This window comes from Schistocerca serialis, chromosome 4 (genome assembly GCF_023864345.2).
Source record: "Schistocerca serialis cubense isolate TAMUIC-IGC-003099 chromosome 4, iqSchSeri2.2, whole genome shotgun sequence".
Classification (NCBI taxonomy): Eukaryota; Metazoa; Arthropoda; class Insecta; order Orthoptera; family Acrididae; genus Schistocerca; species Schistocerca serialis.
This window is the reverse complement of record NC_064641.1, coordinates 193,321,113-193,342,399: the sequence shown is the minus strand read 5'-3', so window position 1 is coordinate 193,342,399 and position 21,287 is coordinate 193,321,113. Positions and strand designations below refer to the sequence as shown.

General features: G+C 37.7%; 1 protein-coding gene across 1 annotated transcript in view; it reads right to left on the bottom strand.

Moving 5' to 3' along the window:
- Nucleotides 1–21,287, bottom strand: part of LOC126473320 (activating transcription factor of chaperone) — a 49,334-nt gene that overhangs the window by 24,319 nt on the left and 3,728 nt on the right. Inside the window, exon 2 of the mRNA XM_050100303.1 lies at nt 7,760–8,110. Coding sequence (XP_049956260.1) covers nt 7,760–8,000 — 241 coding nt within the window. The 5' untranslated portion in view covers nt 8,001–8,110. The remainder of the gene's footprint in view (nt 1–7,759; nt 8,111–21,287) is intronic.

The following is a 21,287-nucleotide window of genomic DNA, read 5'->3' as shown; positions in this document are numbered from 1 at the left end:
CAACAAACCATGCATGTCTCAATGTTAACACCATGACATTAGTGACTATGGCTGAAATGATCAAGTGGCCATTGGCAATGGTCGTTGGCACAGTAGCAAAATGTTGCATGGCCTGCTGACTCCTGATACCTTCTTCATCGTGCTGATGGGAGGGCGCGAATCCAATGTCTTCCAGGCGAACAGCTCCTTAACACCTGTGCTATGGGATGAAGGAAAGCTAGCAGCAGCTCTATTATGCTCTGGGGAACATTCACGTGAGCATCCATTGGTCTAGTGGAGCTCGTACAAGTCACCATGACGTCTAAGGAGCATTGCACATCAGTTGAGACCACTCACACCTCTTCGTGACGACCACGTTTCCCAATGGCAGTGGCATTTTTCAACAAGATAATGTGTGCTATGTCACAAGGCCAGGAGTGTGATGGTGGTGTTTGAGGAACACAATGGCTGCCTACATCCCCCCCCCCCCCCCCTCTACTTGCTAGGGGCCATATTCTGTATCTTTCCGCCACTTTACTGATCGTTTCGGTACGCGAGCGCACCTAACCCAACACTATTTGTTAAGCATTTCCAAAGAGATTCCAAATGGTCCTAGCAAACTGAAATGCTGTTGTCAGTTCTCCTTGCACTAACGAATGAAAAGCAATCTGCCTCAGATCCGCGCATGCACACTGCAGCGCCAAAGCGGCACGAACTCTAAGCGGCTAGCAGCCGACACAGGCATGTCATTCTTCACAGTACCAAAAAGTGTGGTTTTAGTACGTAATACTGTTCAAATTTAGCTGACCCCGCACTTCTATGAAAGCATGATAACGATAGAATGTTGACTCAGTTCTGGAAACTGTCTTAAATGTCACATTATGTTATTTTATTCTCATTCACAACAACATCTTGTTTTGGATTTTACATTTTGGAATATGAGTTAGGAATGGAGTGTAGTACTACATTGTACAAATACATCTATAGAAACACCCGAAAAATTCATCATTTTATTTTCTGTAGTTCCTTAGTTGCTTCAAAATTCATGGAGGTATGTTCCGTCTATGCAACTTATTGAAGGCAGTTTGTTTATTACCACTGCTTTTTGCATCCTTTATTCGTGACGACGCTCAACAAATAAATGAAGTGAAATGTGTATGAGAATGAACTGCCCTTAATTAGTTGCATAGGAAGAACACATCTTCACGAAACCGAAAAATTGTTTAGAAGACTGTCAAACAATAAGAAGATGCATAGAATGTGGTTGCAGCTCGCTCCTAGAGATCCAAATGATGAAGTAGACTACTTCCCTATATGATACATCAACAATTTGGTTCATTAGGACAAAATTTAAAAAATTGCCTTTTTGAGAGTGTGTGGTGAGTGCAGATATAGAAGTTCGTTTTACTTTATAACGTGCATCTTATGAATCAAAATGTTTAATATATGGTGGTATAGGCTGAAAATATTGTGGCAGGAACCTTTCGTCTCTGTCTACTGTTGTTGAGGATTCGATCGCAGATAAATACTTATGACAAAGGAGTGTAAAAATGATTGCTGCTAGTTTCATTTGCAGTCATTTACATTGTCCTCTTAGATTCCTGTCTGACCACACTCTTGGAAATCGCTACATATTCTGAAAAAATGGTGAATTATTTGTGACAAGAAGTAGTATACATGTCACTGTCAGTTGTTTCCTGCACAGTAATTTCAACTTTCATTTCTTTAACATATGGAAGTCACAAAATCAGAGATACTCGTTACTCAGAAAGTGTGCTCTTACATGTAAATTACAACGAATATTTCAGAAAAATGCGTAACTTTGACGATTAATCAAGTCTCAGAATGTGTTGCAAACAGGAAGAAGGAAAAAAAAAAAAAAAAATATTTTCGCATCCAGCGGTATACGAACCTACGCTCTTCGCCACGACACTGTCACCTTACCAACTACGCTACTACAACTTGCATGCTCTCAGCACTTTTTTTGTGTAATTCCATTAGAGAGACACACATGTTGACTTCGTTGCTGAATGATGCGGGTGTAAGCCATAAATGCATGAAATTTTGGAAGGTTTCCTCCATCAGACATCATATAATTCCTTTGCATAGTTACTTAAAAGTTTTAAATGTGTTTCAATAATTAATAAGTAAACCATAAATCATTTGTGGAAAAGAGTACATGAAGTCACTAGTAATTTCAGCTAACACTCATGTAATATGCATAAGCAGAGCCAATGTCTTGATATTCAATGACCTTTAAACTCTTTAATTACATAAAATAACAGGTATTTTGAGAGAATATTGACCGAAAACATTTTTCTTTTCTGGATGTTGTAATCATTCATAGTAACAACCGAACCTCATTTCTAACAAATGAAAATAGTCTATTATGAACTCACTTTCCAAGCAGACGCGTCCTCTAGTGATTCTTTAGTAACACAATCACTAAACCCAAAGCTAAAACCACTCAATATGTTTAAAATAACAAATTATAGGGGTAAATAAAACACAGCTAACCGAATGACAGGGCCACACCGAAATCCTAAACCTCTTGGTGCAGTTGTCGTAAAATCGGCGGGAGGACTGTTTGGTAACAGGTCTCAGAAGCTTACTGAATAGGAAATTCAGATAAAGAACCGAAATGATGTCACTACCGAGACTAACCTACTGCACCGATCGGTATGAACTATATAGAATAAGGCCCCAGATCTGAACCTGATTGAACACATCTGGGATGAGGTTGAACGTTACTTCAGATGTCAATACCCCCTCCGCAGAATTATTTACAGACATCAGGTGAGTTGGGTCAATTGTTGCAGAAATATAAACATGTATAAAATTATTGCAAAAACAAGACTTTCCCATTTTTATACAAAATTGAAGGAAGCAAGAGAAAAATATAACTTCACGAGCAGATGTGGTTTTGGTTCACTGTTCGGTGTAAGTTATAACACACAACAAGGCAGCTTCTGTACCTATGAAACAGATTGTCCAACAAGCACACGGAGTGAAATAATCAACTGCAAGTTTATCACTGGCCCCTGTTAACTGACCAGTTGAAGAATCAGCGAGAAACAATCTTAGGAAGGGATAGCAATATAATCAAATACTCTGAAATTTACCACATGCACTTGAAACAAAGCTTGCCTCCAAATTTGTCACTAAAGAAAAGAAACATAGGGCTGTCCTACATTTGCAGATGAAGGGTCATTAGCCATTGATTTCAAATTTATGTCCATAATCACTAGTCCATTAGTGTTTGTATTTTGTGACTATCTATCATAACTGCAACAAATCAGTCTACTCACTTTCAATGTAGGATAGTAAATTTTAGCTTTTAATACAGTTAAGACTTTGCTTAAGTCCACGAGTTTACTGAAGTCTACGAGTTTGCAGTTTACAAATGCTTCATACAAACTTCACGTTCATTATGTTTCATGTAGCAGAAGCCCCAAATAACCGTGCCTAAGAAAGAATCATCTACAGCTAGTGTCAGTTAACAAATACATTAACAAATTCCAGGTCTAAATGAAAAAAAATTTTCAGAGTACCTAAGAAGCAAAGGTGTTACGAATCTGAGATTTATATTGAGTGGTACATGCAAGAGAAATGCAATGAGAGCTTCCCCACCACATAAAGAAGATGCAAGTGATGGTAAGTCCTTATAGTACAGAATACTACTACAAGTGAATTCATAACGAAATGATTTAAACATACCGTGTGCCTAGTACCATGGATGGCTCGGAAGCTGACATCACATAGCAGAAGGAAGAACTACATTTTCAAATGAAGACAATATCTGTAATGTGCCTGCATGATCTAGGTAACATGTAACTGACAAAAATTTTGCAACAAGGCATGTTGAAATTTATTGTAAATCTAGAGAAATAGCATGTCAACTGTATCAGTAACACAATTTGTAATTTAAATATTCAGGTATTGTTAAATATACAAAAAATTTCATGAGGCCTCTTCAAAACAAAAGTCATTGTTTTATGTACAGGTAGTTTGGTGGTTTATTACTGATATATCCAGTATTCTAACCTGTTATCAAATTAAAACCAGAACAAGTTTCACATTTCTAGAACAAATGAAAAGCACCATGTTTTGAAATGAACAAACTGTTTCTGTTATTACCAGCCACACTATAATGAAACAAAATACCACAATGCTTGAATTGTAAGACAATCAATCAATAGTGTAACTGCTGAAGAGAGAGAACTGATAAATCAAACATAATTTCCAATTCATTGATTTTAAACAACATCAAAAAACTAATTAACTGGAAGAAGATGTAAACTGACAAGTAGGCACAGTCCACTGTCTCGCTTTTACAAAATATTTTCACTCCAAATCACAAAAAAAGCCCTGTACCTGAATATGCAAAATGTTAGCAAATCACTAAAATCTCCATTTCAAATTTTCCTTTTGAACCAACATTTCTGAAAATAATCAGAAGCACATTTGCAGCAACATGAGAAGATAATTACCACATAGAATGTGATGAGGCATAGAAAGTCCAGACGCCAGTACAACACAAGTGACATACACTCCTGGAAATGGAAAAAAGAACACATTGACACCTGTGTGTCAGACCCACCATACTTGCTCCGGACACTGCGAGAGGGCTGTACAAGCAATGATCACACGCACGGCACAGCAGACACACCAGGAACCGCGGTGTTGGCCGTCGAATGGCGCTAGCTGCGCAGCATTTGTGCACCGCCGCCGTCAGTGTCAGCTAGTTTGCCGTGGCATACGGAGCTTCATCGCAGTCTTTAACACTGGTAGCATGCCGCGACAGCGTGGACGTGAACCGTATGTGCAGTTGACGGACTTTGAGCGAGGGTGTATAGTGGGCATGCGGGAGGCCGGGTGGACGTACCGCCGAATTGCTCAACACGTGGGGCGTGAGGTCTCCACAGTACATCGATGTTGTCGCCAGTGGTCGGCGGAAGGTGCACGTGCCCGTCGACCTTGGACCGGACCGCAGCGACGCACGGATGCACGCCAAGACCGTTGGATCCTACGCAGTGCCGTAGGGGACCGCACCGCCACTTCCCAGCAAATTAGGGACGCTGTTGCTCCTGGGGTATCGGCGAGGACCATTCGCAACCGTCTCCATGAAGCTGGGCTACGGTCCCGCACACCGTTAGGCCGTCTTCCGCTCACGCCCCAACATCGTGCAGCCCGCCTCCAGTGGTGTCGCGACAGGCGTGAATGGAGGGACGAATGGAGACGTGTCGTCTTCAGCGATGAGAGTCGCTTCTGCCTTGGTGCCAATGATGGTCGTATGCGTGTTTGGCGCCGTGCTGGTAAGCGCCACAATCGGGACTGTATACGACCGAGGCACACAGGGCCAACACCCGGCATCATGGTGTGGGGAGCGATCTCCTACACTGGCCGTACACCACTGGTGATCGTCGAGGGGACACTGAATAGTGCACGGTACATCCAAACCGTCATCGAACCCATCGTTCTACCATTCCTAGACCGGCAAGGGAACTTGCTGTTCCAACAGGACAATGCACGTCCGCATGTATCCCGTGCCACCCAACGTGCTCTAGAAGGTGTAAGTCAACTACCCTGGCCAGCAAGATCTCCGGATCTGTCCCCCATTGAGCATGTTTGGGACTGGATGAAGCGTCGTCTCACGCGGTCTGCACGTCTAGCACGAACGCTGGTCCAACTGAGGCGCCAGGTGGAAATGGCATGGCAAGCCGTTCCACAGGACTACATCCAGCATCTCTACGATCGTCTCCATGGGAGAATAGCAGCCTGCATTGCTGCGAAAGGTGGATATACACTGTACTAGTGCTGACATTGTGCATGCTCTGTTGCCTGTGTCTATGTGCCTGTGGTTCTGTCAGTGTGATCATGTGATGTATCTGACCCCAGGAATGTGTCAATAAAGTTTCCCCTTCCTGGGACAATGAATTCACGGTGTTCTTATTTCAATTTCCAGGAGTGTATATTGTTATTTCTGGAAAGATGCCATTTCCAACTTTTAAAGCGACAGAAGCATGTGGTGGCACAATGTACAATGCACTCCCAGCCAATAGTGTCATTTTGCTACATGTGTCTGCAGTGGCGTATTTCAGATTGATTTAGCATTGGTATTAGTGTAGGTATTGTGAGGCTATTTACCCATTTAGCACACAACAAAATATATTCTCTGCCTCATATTGTACATATGAGGCGTGTTTTTCTAGTAAGTACCATTTTGAAATTAAAAAAGGACGTGCTAAATATCTCAGTAATTTTATTTTTACATGAAAGCCTGTACCCTAATATACTTTTCTACATAATTTCAGTCAATATTGAGGCACTTCTCGTAATGTCGTACCAGTTTTTGCATACCCTCCTCATAGAAGTCTGCCACCTGACTTGTTAACCACTGCATCACCACTGTTTTGACTTTGTCATCGTCTTTAAGATGCTGACCGCCCAAGTGTTTCTTCAAGTGCAGGAACAGATGGTAGTCACTGGGCACAAGATCAGGGCTGTACGGAGGACGATCTAGAGTTTCCCATCGAAAAGATGTGATGAGATCTTTGGTCTGATTCGCCACATGTGGACGGGCACTGTCTTGCAGCAAAACAATGCCCTTGCTCAACTTCCATGGACTGTTGCTTTGATTCTGGTGTGACGTAGGCCACATGTTTCATCACCCATAACAATTTGGCTTAAGAAATCATCACCGTCGTCGTGGTACCGCTCAAGGAAAGTCAATGCATTGCCTAAATGTTTGGTTTTGTGCACATCCGTCATCATTTTCGGTACCCAATGTGCTCCAATTTTTGGTAATTCAAGTGCTCGGTCACAATGCCATACAAAACACTACGAGAAACATTAGTTAAGTCATCCCGCAAGGAGGAAATCGTAAAAGCATCTTTTCTCTCACCTTATTGTCCACTTCCTGCACCAAACTTTCATTAATGACTGAAGGATGCCCACTCCATTGTTCATCATGAACATTTGTGCGGCCACCTTTAAATGCTCTCACCCACTTCATTACCATTCCATCACTCATAATGTTTTTTCCGTAAACTGCACAGATCTCACGATGAATATTGACCGCTTTTAGGCCTTTAGCACTAAGAAATCTTGTAACAGCACGTACTTCACAGTTGGCAGGACTCACGATTATCGGAGGCATCTTAAACACTCAGTACACAACGTAAACAAGTAAACATGGAATAATCAGACTGTAATGGCGTCAATGCGTAGATTTAGGTACAGGCTTTCATGTAAAAATAAAATTACTGAGATATCTTAGCACGCCTTTTTTTAATTTCAAAACTGTAATTAATCAAAAAAAACACATCTGATCACATTACACAGCTATCATCTCACTTAACTTATTTATTAACACCTACACATAAATTCACTGCAATCATGAGTCATATTTTTCTATAAAAATTTGCTGAAGTCTAGATCAGGGCCACAGCACGCAATGCTAACAGAAAAAGGAATATCCAGTAATACCAAAACTGGTTGTGATGCAGTAGGAAGACAAACTTACTACCTGCTATTTTCACTCGGGTGAGTGAAATGTGGTTTTTCCACACACAAGAAGCCTTAACAGCTGAAATCTAGTTTATCTCACGAAGAAAAACACACTGAAGAACGAGTTCCAAAAACAAGTCAATGCTTCCTGTAATAACTAACATTCACAATGTCTTTTTAGCAGAAGTAATACATTTTAAAACTTTATTGGTAACATTTTATTTGAAAATTAGCCAAAATGCTTGGTCTAAAGATGTTGAAAATGACTCACCACACTTGATCCACTCAGTGAGATCTTCTAGGTCTTCTAGTAATTTAGCCGCAACCTCCCCACGTGAAAGTGGTTTTTGATGGAAAGGCTCTTCTTGTGTATTTGCTAAATCATCATTGGGCAGCCAGCACTCGTCATTGCCATCAAGGGTGACATACGATGGCGAACAGGGCTCCTGCTTCCACAGGGGCTCCTGCTTCAACTCCCAATCGAGACTGTACAATGACATTGTGTTCTCCATTTTCTTGCGATATGTATTGGGCAATTACACCTGATCCGCTGCTTGGTCCGTAAAATGCGTCCTTTGTCGATTGGACGACAGATGGTTGAATATAAAACGCCATATTGGCTCTGTAAACAAAAGGCATTTCTATAACTTTCTGCTATTTGAATTATTTGCTAACTTTAATATTAGGAGCATAGCTGCAACATGAAGTCACAAAGGAGGTATGCGACCATTTTGGAAAATATGTGTAGCCTGCAAAATGCTGATAGTCTGCATAACATCCTGAACGAGCAAATCAACTTGAACCACAAATGGTTCTTTAAGATCTTTAGTGACTTGTTGGATACATAGCATAGTATGTTTCTCTCTTCTTTTTATATATATATTCCACAGCCCTTGTTTTTGTTTTACTCCTTTTCCACTTCTCCCACCCCCCGCCCACCTTGTTTTATAATGTACACAATGAGTCGGTGACTACCTTTCAGTGGTTACCCTGTTAACTGACACTCCCATTGCCCACCTCCCAAGCCCCTCTCTTCACATTTTTTACAATTTAATTGTGTGCTTCCACAATAAGCTCGTAGTTCTTTTTAGGGCGCTATCCTGTGATTGAACAACAACTTATTTTATTTTGTACATATTTTAAAAAAATTAGAAACAAATCCTTTTGTATCTGTTTTACTTCTTTTCATGATGCTTTTATTCTTTATAATTGGAATATTCCTAATGGTGATTTTATTCTTTTCGCAAGGATCTGTTTTAAAGCTTTGTTTTGATTCTTTTAATATCTCCTACGTATGTACTGACTATTTCCTGTTTGCAATGCTGGGCAGCAATGCGGCACTTTCTATTTACTTTGTATAATGTTTTAATGAAAATAATTTTTTTATTATAATATTCCAATATACTTCATGTATGTTACTTTCATGCAAAAAATTACTATTATAAGGCTCCTATATCCTGTTCATATTCATTGACTCTTTTATACCTTTTGTACATATGCATGTCATCACTGGTTTGCATTGCTCAGATAGTGCTGCAGTGCCCATAACGTTCTTGAGTAATACTTACATAATTATTGCATTATTGTCTTTATTTTCCACCTGTTGATTAATATACCCGCATTGGCATTTGTTGATGTTACGTTCTATTTGGAATAGGTTATGAATTGTACTTTTCCAGTTACCCTGTATTATATTGCTTGTTACTTATCATCTGTTATCATATTCGATCATTTTTGTGAATTATATGTAGTTTACAGTTTGGCAATATATAGTACCACTCTCACCACATAGACGCCACCTGGTGTTGAAAATCTGTAAATTATTACGGCAACCATCAACCTTTTATCTGTCTCTTTATGATTGTTACTACTACAACATACAACTTTCATATAGGAATATTTCTTCTAATGACATAATATATTTGAGTGTCCACTATCTTGGTTTTGTAACTCATTTTTATTTTATATATAGCTATGTATTTTTATATTGTTTTCTGTAGATATGAGATGGCAATGTCCGATATGTGTAATACTGGAATAATAAAGTCAGCTTGCACCCAGTGAATGACTTTTTCCTCAGTGACCTGCGCGCCATTTTGCAGATTGCACATATTTAACATTAGGATGCTGAGCACTCAAATACATAACTCATTCATTAACAGCTACAAATAAATTCTACACCATCATGACACATATTTTCTGTGAAAATCTGCTGAAGTCTAGATCAGGGCCAGTGGCAGTTATGGCAGTGTTTTAGCTGCTGCTCATAAGTTGGTAATGCATCCATTTCATGCAGCCAACTGGATGATACTTCCACATACCCAATCAGAGATGAAAGAAAGAGGAAATGTATTTCTTACACCAAAATTGAAACCATTCTCTCTTTCACTTTTCATTGTTTATTTGTAGTTTTGTTCCTGTATCTCTTCTGATTATGGCTGGGAGTTGAATGAGATCAGTAACTTGGTGCTCCATGGCGACATGATGCAGTGGTGTATGTCTCATAGTATCATTGTGGAAGAAATGTGGAAAAATAGCTCTAAAAAGAGTCTATAGTCACTATCAATGGTGTAGTGTGGATATGCAGCAGAAGTAGCCACTTTATGAAGTGTTCCATCTGGAAGTAGTCCTGGTTTACAGGAAACAAAAATTAGTACAATTCTGCAGCTGACATATTTGTGTTATGTGTAAGTGCAGATCCAGGTTTATATTCCACTAACTGGAGTTAGTTAAGCAAACTTTTGTTGAGTGGAGACAATCTATGGGGATGTTTGTGTTGAAATGTGCCTTGTTGAAATGTGCCTGAGACAGAATGACAAACTTGGTGGTGAACAAGGTTGAGATTGACAAGTCTCAGTCTGGCAAAAAAAAGTTCGGTATGGGGTACACACAGAAAGGTTGCCGAGTGTTAGGAGCATACACAGAGGATCTTACTCAAGTTCCTTTCGTGTTGTGCGGTGTGGTCAAAAGCTGCTGAGCTGGAAATCATTAGACAGAACAATAATTTCTGACTTTTTTTCAATGAGTAAGTGCCTGAAAAATAAGGATTTTAAGCACCTCACTGTCAACAACAAATTGACTTTTAAGAATGCAGTGACAGGAGCACATACTCATACCACAGAGGGCATATTAGCTGCCATTAAATGGTCCTTGTGCAGCACAAGGAATTGGAAGACATTTTTTAAAGCTTCTTGTTCAAACACATGTGGAAGAAGCAGAACCAAAATGATTCAGATCTATTTTTATGTTTTTTGTGTGCTGCTGCTTTGATCTACAGTTCACATGAATAAAATTTCTTTCAGTTTAATTTTTTGCATTTTTCTGTTCACAATTCTCATTCCGACCATAAGCAGCAATTCTATTGGCAATATGTTTCCACAAATATTTGACTGTTTCTGTAATTACATTACTAATTACGAGAAAGCAGTTAGGTTGAAATGTGACAGTTTGACTCGAAAACATTAAATTAATAATATTCGTCGTCACAAATATTTAATTTGTTTTTCCCCAACATGTCACAAATTATGAATGTGTGGTTAGACTGGGAGTTCATAAAACAGCTTAGACTGCTGCAAGTGAAATGAGCAGTAATTACATTAATACACACTGTTTTATCAAATATTTCACGTTTTCTTTCTGGACACACTACGAATTATGAGCCTGTTGTCATGTTGGGAGATAATAGCACACTTTAAATTGCTGTGAATGAAACAAAGAGCAATTAAATTTATAATCAAAGTCAACATAAATATTTGATCATTTCTTCTGCATGTGTTGTTATTTCTGAGGTTGTGGTACATTTACATGAGAAGGTGGTGATATTTCTTTGTCTCCTGCTTCAAAACACATCATCTGTCTGATGCTCTCACACTGGCTGCACAGAACAAGTAGCTGACACACCCTTCTCTTTCCCACGGCATCTCACAGTAAGCACTAACAACACTGCTGCGTGAAACACGTAGGTAGCCACAGCCCTATTCTTAGACTTTTATTGTAAAAATCTTCAATATAACTACAACATTAAATATTTTATTAAACTCACTGATGAGAATTGTAAGTGGCATTTATTTTAATAAAACTAAATATTTTATGTCTCCCTCAATCAAGCAACAATAAATTAACTTTGGTCTGCTTCTATGGTCTACATCTCAGAGCTAACAGTGATCAGTGAAATGGATTGATGAACTGGTACATACAGACACCCAACATTTAACTGTTTACCATTCTTATATTACATTAAAAGATAGGCATACACTACACATACATTAAGACATTTGGGCCAAATCATACACTATCAGTATAATTTCAGATGTAATCCTAACCCATGCACTCATACATAGTGTTTCATAGAACAAGAGGAAGAAACTGCGGTGGTGTGGAACAAATCGGAGTATACACCTGCATTAACAAAAGAGAAGTAAATTGTTGGAACTTAATCCAACAATAAAATATCACTATACTGCTTTATCTTCATGCACAAAACAGATAAATTTAAACTGAGTAAATTACACAGAAAGCTGTAGAATCTTCAGACAAAACAGCTGCTGTTCGCCTTATTTTGCTCGCTTAATATTTGACTGATTACACCGGTGTTTTTCAAATATAATACAGAGCCCTGCTTGGCAAATGTTGGTATTGATCTGCATAACTATTATGAACCAGATATGTTAACTGCTGTTACATCAGAATACCATCTCCAATACTGAAATGCGCAGGTTTTTTTGTGACGCTTATACACACTTTACAACTTAGAGAAGCATGTTATGGTGTAATCATCGATTCATAATTAATGTTCGTAGCTTGTAGATAAATAAAGTCAACGTACCTTGTGAAACATTATTGTGAACTGGTGCTGGACTCCTTTGAAGCCATTACACAAAAGTAAATTAAATTCACCTAGATGCAAGCATACCATTTTACAATTTAAATCAACACGAATGATATATCTAAATAGAATGCTGCATTTTTATACAATTTTCCCATATATTTTCAATGGTAATTTACTTTTCAAATGGCACAGTTGATGATATAAAATCAGAATCAGTATTAGTAACAAAACAAAATAATCCCATAGATCAGTCTGTATTGCCTCTACAACCAGAAAGGATACTGCTTAAGCAATTAACTCCTCAGAAATTAATGGCACTCCTGTAACTATCTGCACCAAAGCTAGAGGTTTACACAACCCACCTTTACAAGTGGTTGTAGCATAAAAGCACCATTACACTTCAATTACAGTAACTTTGTGGGTCATGTGCAGTAGGTTGAATGGTAGTGGACCAATTGCGGTTGTCTACACATGGCAGGATGGGAAGGGAAGGAGACCCAAATACATACATCACTGCTGCAGCCACCACGACTGCTCTCTCCACCACCAACAAAGACAGCGACAAAATTCGGTAAGCAAATTTCTGGTGTGCACACAACTGTTGATCAGATGAGGAATTGGCACGTTGTGTATGAGACAGCAACTCCACTACCCAAAACTGACACGTCAATCACAAAGTTATTTTAATTCAATTATAGTAATAATTCAGACGAGACTCGTATCTTGTTCTGTAGTGTGTTTTACAGAGTCATGCCTTGCACGTACTTAGAATTTCACACCATCATCATCATTTTCCAATTCCAGTTTCCCGGGTGTTGTGTACAAGCGCTTGCCATCGCCTTCTGCCTTCATACATCATCTATTCCAGGACAGCTTCCTCCTCCACATCTTATCTTACAGTCTCTATCCAGCGTTTTCAGGGTCTTCCCTGTGGTCTATGAGGTTTGCGTTGAAATACCTTTTGGCAGGTCCTTCGCTGTTCATTCTCATTATTTGCCCATACTGCTGAAGCCTGCATTTCTTTATGACATTGCTGACATGAACCTTAATACCAGCTATTTTTCTATTCACCTCATTCCTGATTGTGTCCTTTCTAGTTGTTTGGTTCACAGTGCTAATTAATCTCATTTCTGTTGCCTGAATTCTACTAAGGTCTTTACTTAGTAGGGTACATGTTTGTGCACCATATGTTAGGACTGGTATGAAATATGTGTAGTACGTCGTCACTTTTCTTTTTCAGAAGAAGATTTCTGTTTTGACCGAAAAAATTGGATGCTTTCTGTGTCTTGCTGAGTACTTCCTGCTTACTGGGAGTTGCCTCTTGAGATCATGCTTCCTAGGTACTTGAAATGGGAAACAGATTCTACTTTGACTCCTTCCAGAAACATACCTGCCGTCGTTCCTTGACTATCGAGGGTTGTTTCTACTGTCTGTTTTACTTATTTTTAGTCAGAAATTTCTGAGTATGTTGTTCCAATCATTAAGTTTCCTCCATGCTTCAGCTTCTGCCCGTACTATCAAATTATCTGCAAATACCAGGGAATTTGATTCATCACCTATTTTCTTTATGGATTTTATGATCTTTTCCATTACTATTACAAACGGGAGCAGTGACAGGCCACTTCATTGTTGGAAACCTCTCTTGTTTCAAACCATTTTGATCATCCGTTGCCTATCTAGACACAGCTGTAATACTTTTTGTACAGCATCTTGAGTTTATTAATTAGGTACTTTGGTACCTATAGTTCTTCCAAACATTTCCATATTTTGTTTAAAGGAACACTCTCATGCACTTTTCCGGTGTCTACAAATCCAATCACAAGATTTTTTCCATATTCCCAGTACAATTCTGTCAGCATTCTTATTGTAAAAATTAGATCAATAGTACCTCGGTCTTTCCAGGACCCATGTTGTTCTTCCTCAAGCAAAGGTTCTACTATCTTTTTAAGGCTAATTTCTATGATCTTTTCTAACAGCTTCAGGGTGTGTGACAGCAGCATGATGCCTCTGTAATTTCCACATTTTCATCGATTGCCTTTTTCAACAGAGGAATGATGACTCCCTTAAAAACCAGTGATAACACACTACATAGCCAACTTACGCCTAATATTCCAGGGATCTTCAAAGACTAAGGGAGTAAACCCTGAAAGAAAATCCTCACCAGAATTAGGTCTAGCAAGTCAGCAGCTGGTCAAATATATACTGCTTTCAAACCTAAACCAAGTATCAGATGGAAGAATGAATTTCACACTATACTGCCTGTATTTACTTTCTGAACTGAACGTGTTCAGCCATTATGACCATTTTCAATTATCACAAATATAACAAGAATAAGGTCGTATGTTTCCGTTAACATGCATCATTAAGTTCGCACTGCAGGATTATAACTGTCTTAAGACTTTCTTCACTATTTGATGGTTAACATCATACATTCCTTAAAAGAAACATGTACCATCCAAAGGAACATAAAATACACAGGAAACAAACACAACAATTACATTAAAGGCCACAATTACTGGCTGCAGCTGACTGGTAACTAAATGTAAATGTCACGTGACTGGGGCCTCCCGAAGGGTAAACTGTTCGTTGGGTCCAAGTCTTTCGATTTGACGTCACTTCAGCGACTTGCATGTCGATGTGGATGAAATGATGATAATTAGAACAACACAACACCCAGTTCCTGAGCAGAGAAAATCTCCGACCAAGCCAGGAATCGAACCCAGGCCCTTAGGATTGACGTTCTGTCACACTGACAATAGGGCAGACTTGTGCAGGGTCATTCCACATCAAACCACCCAATAAAAAATAAATTTTACACCCACCTCCTTAGATTTTCATGAAATTTGGTTCAAATGGTTCTAATACTATCCTGACAACACCTGCAAATTTTTTTTGCTGTATCTCTTATAGTTTCTTTTATAAATTTTTTAAGTTTTTATGTTTTGCGTTTTCCGAAATGGTAAATTTAATTTGTATTCAAAACTTTCAAACTGCTTATCTTAAAAACTCTTCTAGATAACATCATGAATTTTTGCAGCAAGTTTATTTATTATACATATTTGAAGATAAAAATGATACTATTAAAATATATTAATATTTTCCATGAAATTATATATATATATATATATATATATATATATATATATATATATATATATATATATATATATATATATTTCTTCTTTTAACGGATGTTTTGTTTTATAAGAATTGCAATATCTAGAGTCTCAGACCTGATAGAATGCTCAAATTTGTTTTAATTTACTCTTAAACATATAGGCTACTTGATAAAACAAAAATAATGATGGCTTTTTAACATGTTTATTAATTATAGTAGATTACATTAGAATTATGTACAAAGATAGTGTACTTATGACACTTATGTATAACCCAACTGATTGCTTGAAACATTGAATTTTTTGAGTAATTTTGTCTTTTTAATAAACATTAATGCTGATTCAACTTGTTTTTCCACTTCATCCAAGAGCTTTCAGTTCTTTTGATACAGTCTTTATTGAAGTAATACATTCTTCCAGTGCCGCTTGATTGAGGTGCGTCTACTACACAGACTATGTGCTCCAAAGGCACTATGCAAGAATCTTCTCTTTCAGGCCATTAAAATGATGCAGCTGGTCCTGAAGGATGTAGAAATAGAATTTCTGCATCTTCTTCATCATTGAATATTGTCTTTACCAGTCCAAAGTACCAGTTACCATAGTAATTTACAGCCACACAGCTATTTATGGATGGTTCAACACGAACCCAATCAGAAGATGAATGGAAAGAAAAGAGTAAGGAGGGTTTTACACTATCTGCAGTACTTCTAATTTCAAGGTTTCTTGTTGGAAGTGGTTTGAAGTTATGAAAACTTGTTGTTCCAGGAATGGTTCGCGTTGCTGAAAAACGGTTTTCTAGTTTTAACCATAGCAAATCAGCTTCTTTTTTGTCAATAAAGTGAAAATGAACACACATCGATTACTGTCATTATTTGTTCTTTGTCTGAAAGCTGTAGACTAGCTTTCCTTAAAATTCTTTTAATAGTTCCTCCTAGGCCATCACAAATTGACTTCCCATGACTTGTTGCAAAAAAAGTGTGTTGGGCCTTCAAATTAAAGTCTCTCAAGTGTTCAGTCAAATTTTTAAAACTGTTTCTATTTTTGTACTGCCCAGCACAACCATCTGTAAAGTAGTGAACTGAGTCAATGTCAGTATGATGTGATGACAGCCACTTTGTAATTTCTTTTAGTACAAAGTTAACAAAACCAGTATCACGTTCTTGGTTATCACTAATAAAACATTGGTTGGAAACAAAAACATTGTTTTCCTCATTTCTTAGAAAAACTCCAACTGGGTGTAGAGTACAACCACCTCTATTCCAGTGGTAACTTTGGATCTCATTTTGTATAACGAAGGAATAATTTTCACTGAAACCCATCACAATAATTGCTGTTTTGGGTGGTGGGTCTTCTTTCAATCTTTTAAAGGCTGCTGATTGGGATTTTGCTATAAACGAGTGCGGGGTGAGCTTTTCCAATGACCTAACCAATAAAGAAATGTAGTCTTCAACACTGATAGACTGTTTGATCATTTCTGCCCTCTCTGTGTTAACCCACTGACTGATTACAATTTCTTCTTCTAAATCATTATCTTCACTTAGTTTTTCAGATAAGTACTCAGTTAGTGCAGTATTTGCAGTACAGCTGTCGCAATGACGTAGCATGCAGTTTTGGTTTTCCGTGTTGCACACAAGCATCTTAATTAGGTCTTTATAAGATTCTTCAATTTTCACAGCATCCAGTAATAGTTTAACATTCTGGTGGATACTGCATACACATACAGTGTGTGTGCCTGCAGCACCAGCAAGGATACACCATTTAGGTCTCAAGAAACAAAATTTTGAAAATCCTACTTCTACCTCGGGATTCTCCCATTAGAAAGAATAATAGAGTTCTCTCAAGTTACACAAAATGAGTCTTTTTTGCATGTACACATTTTTTTGAACACTTACTTTGTCTTTTGTTCCAGGTAGCACTCTGGAACTTTCATCCTTTTCATAAAAATCTGTTACAAGTCTTACTGTATTTTCAGAAAGAGTTTTACCTTTTTTTGGACCAGGAGTTTCCAAAATACCCTTTTCATATTTTAGCTTTCTAGCTTGTCGCACCATGTACTCACTTACATTAAATTCTTTCATCACTTTATTTTGACTCCGAGAATCTGGAGCCAAGGTCAGAATCTGGATTTTTCTAGACCTCCCAACAGATGAAATCTTCTCTTTCATAAGAGAAATCATTACATCAAAATCCTTTGCTTTCTCAACCACACTTGCATCTTCTTCGACATCATCAGAACTTGGTGCATCATATTTTAATGCTTTTGAAACTGCCTTTTTTGCAGTCTTTTCAATACTGCTAACCTTCCTTTTAAAATAAGACCCTTTACTTTGTTCTGACAAGCCATGAAGCTCTATCGGTGTTAAACCTAAATTATCAAGAGCAATGTTTGTTTGTACGTGGGATTCATTTCTGGATTCCTGTGATTCTAATTCAACCATGACTTCATCTGTTTCACTTTCATTGACTTCAACTCTTAATTTTTCCTCACAAAAGTTACGGCATGTTGAGCAAAACTTTTGTCCAGGTTTTATGCTAATATTTTTTGTCAGTAATTGTTTAGAAAGATCCAAGCCTACACTTCTCAATGATTTTTTGATGAGCTTTTTGTGTTTTTTAGTGGGTCTACAGATGTTGTTTGTTACTTTTCAAAAACGTTTAAAAAGTAGTAGCTGTGGTATGAACATATATTCTTAAATTCACACAGATTAATTCCAGATCGTAAGTGGATCAAATCTCTTTCTTCCTCGCTCAATTCAGATACCGGCTGTAACTTTTTTGAAGGTGTGTAGGTTCTTTTGGAAACAGTCAGATTTTTTAAATAACCCTACGCTACAGGTTTGAATATCTGACATACTGATTTCACTTTTGGTCTGATTACTGTTCTGGTTACTTTTATAGGATATTGGAAAAGAATCTCTGTAAACTAAGTAACAGTACTTACTGAAAGTTCGAATAAACTTAATAAAATACTATCCAAGCACTATTTAACACTGTAATAATTTTTTACTTCAAAACACAGGAATAACAAAACAAAATCCAAGCGTACATTGTTACTTGAAGAAGACAAAAACTTATTTTCGGTGTCTAAGTCACTTGGTACTTTTTATTTGTAAAATATAATTAATATTATTTTAAAAATTAGGTAACTATTAAACAGGTTAAAAAGCCAACATAATTTTTCTTTTATCTAATAGCCTATACAATTAAGAGTATTTTAAAACAAATTTGAGCTTTCTATCAGGTCTGAGACTCTAGATATTGCAGTTTTTGTAAAACTGAACATCCGTTAGCTAAAAAAAAACTTGTAAATTTTTATTCATTTGAAAGGTTTTAATATATCTTTATGGTAATTTTTTTTAACATTTAGATATACTGTACAAACTTATTCCAAAATTTCATACTGATATCTTGAGTATTCTTTAATATACAATTTTTTTTAGTTGTGAGGACACGTTTAAGTTAAGATTTCTGACTGCTGAAACAACGCCAAATCTAAAAACTTTAAAAATTTATTAAAAAAAACTATCAGAGAAAGAGCAAAAAAATTTTACAAGTGCTTTCAGGATGATAAAAGAAGTAATTGTACCAAGTTTCATCAAAATCTGACATGGTTGGTGTCAAGGCCTGGGTGACTTGACATGGAATGACCCTGCAGTGATAGTTGTACCGTAAACAACAAACTGTCAATAACTTTTGTTGTACAATTTAGGCATAGTGCCAGGAATTCAAAATGTGCCTTCACTTATTTGATCAGCTAGTTATGATAACACCTCACAAACCAAACACTTCATCAGAAATAGTATGCGAACATAACATTTTCTGCAACTCATGTGCTAATGCTCCTACCCTAACTAAATCGTTCACAAAACATTTCTATTTTTTCAAAATCTAGTTTCCACTGTCTCAAATACAATTATGTCAATAGTCTTCATATTTGTTCCATGTTTGATGCCAATGAACAACTTTGTAATTCCTGGGCATTGTCCTTACAAGGGAACCTCCCCATCACACCCCCCTCAGATTTAGTTATAAGTTGGCACAGTGGATAGGCCTTGAAAAACTGAACGCAGATCAATTGAGAAAACTGGAAGAAGTTGTGTGGAACTATGAAAAAAATAACCAAAATACACAAACTGAGTAGTCCATGCGCAAGATAGGCAACATCTAGGATAGTGTGAACTCAGGAGCGCCGTGGTTAGCGTGAGCAGCTGCGGAATGAGGGGTCCTTGGTTCAAGTCTTCCCTTGAGTGAAAAGTTTAATTTTTTATTTTCAGACAATTATTATCTGTCCGTCCATCCACGATTACCATTCCTCCAGGTTGAACACCTCTTGTGCAACCGTTAGATGTGTGTGGTTTTCGGCAAGTGAATACTTTGTGAAAAGATTCTATGATTTTGCGAAGCTGCACAGGTACACAGAGCAGTATTGTTTATGTGATGGTGTGTCAATTATGAAAGTTCAGGCAGTCACACATAATCAACTTCGCTCTCCAAAATTCCAGGACATGTTCAGATTTGCTTGGACATATGCAGGATTTGTCGGTCTACACACGGAAAAATTTGAAAGCGTTAAAAACACGTTTTGACCGAGCACAGGGAAAACTGTGCGACTGTGAAACTGTTGCATTCATTTGTTGAAGTTTATGTGACAAACTCTTATGTTTTCATCACTTTTTTGGGACTGATTATCACATCCACAACAAAACCTAAACCAGGCAAGTGAGAAGAACCTTTTTACCCATTCGGCAAGTGTACAAGTTAAGTTTGGTAGGTCGACAACATATTCCTGTCATGTGATGCACATGCAGTCACCAGTGTCATATAGAATATATCAGACGTGTTTTACTGTGGAGGAATCGGTTGACCTATGACATTGCGATCAAATGTTTTCGGTTCCCATTGGAGAGGCACGTCCTTTCGTCTACTAATCACACGGTTTTGCGGTGCGGTCGCAAAACAGAGACACTAAACTTATTACGGTGAACAGAGACATCAATCAATGAACAGACAGATCAAAACTTTGTGAAAATAAAGAAAGTAAAATTTTCACTCGAGGGAAGACCTGAACTAAGAACCTCTCGTTCTGCAGCTGCTCACGCTAACCACGGGACCACTGCACTCCTGAGCTCACACTATCCTTGATGTTGCCTATCTTGCGCATGAACTACTCAGTTTGTATATTTTGCTTATTTTTTCATAGTTCCACACAACTTCTTCCTGTTTTCTCGATTGAACTGTGTTCAGTTTTTCAAGGCCTATCCACTGTGCCAACTTATAACTAAATCTGATGGGGGTGCGATAGGGAGGTTCACTTGTTAGTACCATATTTTTCTGCCTACACAAGAATATAAAATATAATCAAACACTTTTGTTAAATCAGTGTAGATTCCAACTGCCTCTTGTTCTCTTTTAGCCATTATAAAACCTTACACAAAGATGAACAAATTTTATTTACCAATACCAATCAACTTTCCAGACAACAAAATCACTGAACTGATAAATTCTTCATTATTATGGATTACTACTCTTTCACATAGACCTAGCAACTTAAAAAACATTCTGAGGAATAAAATCTGCAATTCTTCATATTACAGCTTCTTCTGAAGTTACCATAAATTGTAATACAGCCACAGAGCAATCTAGAAATTGTAAGGTTGAAATCTTCACTCATCAATAATTTAATCCACACTTGTTGTTTACACATCTGTAATAACTGTCCCCATGTTACTTACATCTAGCTTGCCCATTAATCACAGACCAAGTGTCACGTATGTTCTGAGATATCCATAATCTCTTTCTATACTGCATGTACCTAAACAGTATGATGACACTAAATATTTGTATTGGGTGTGAAA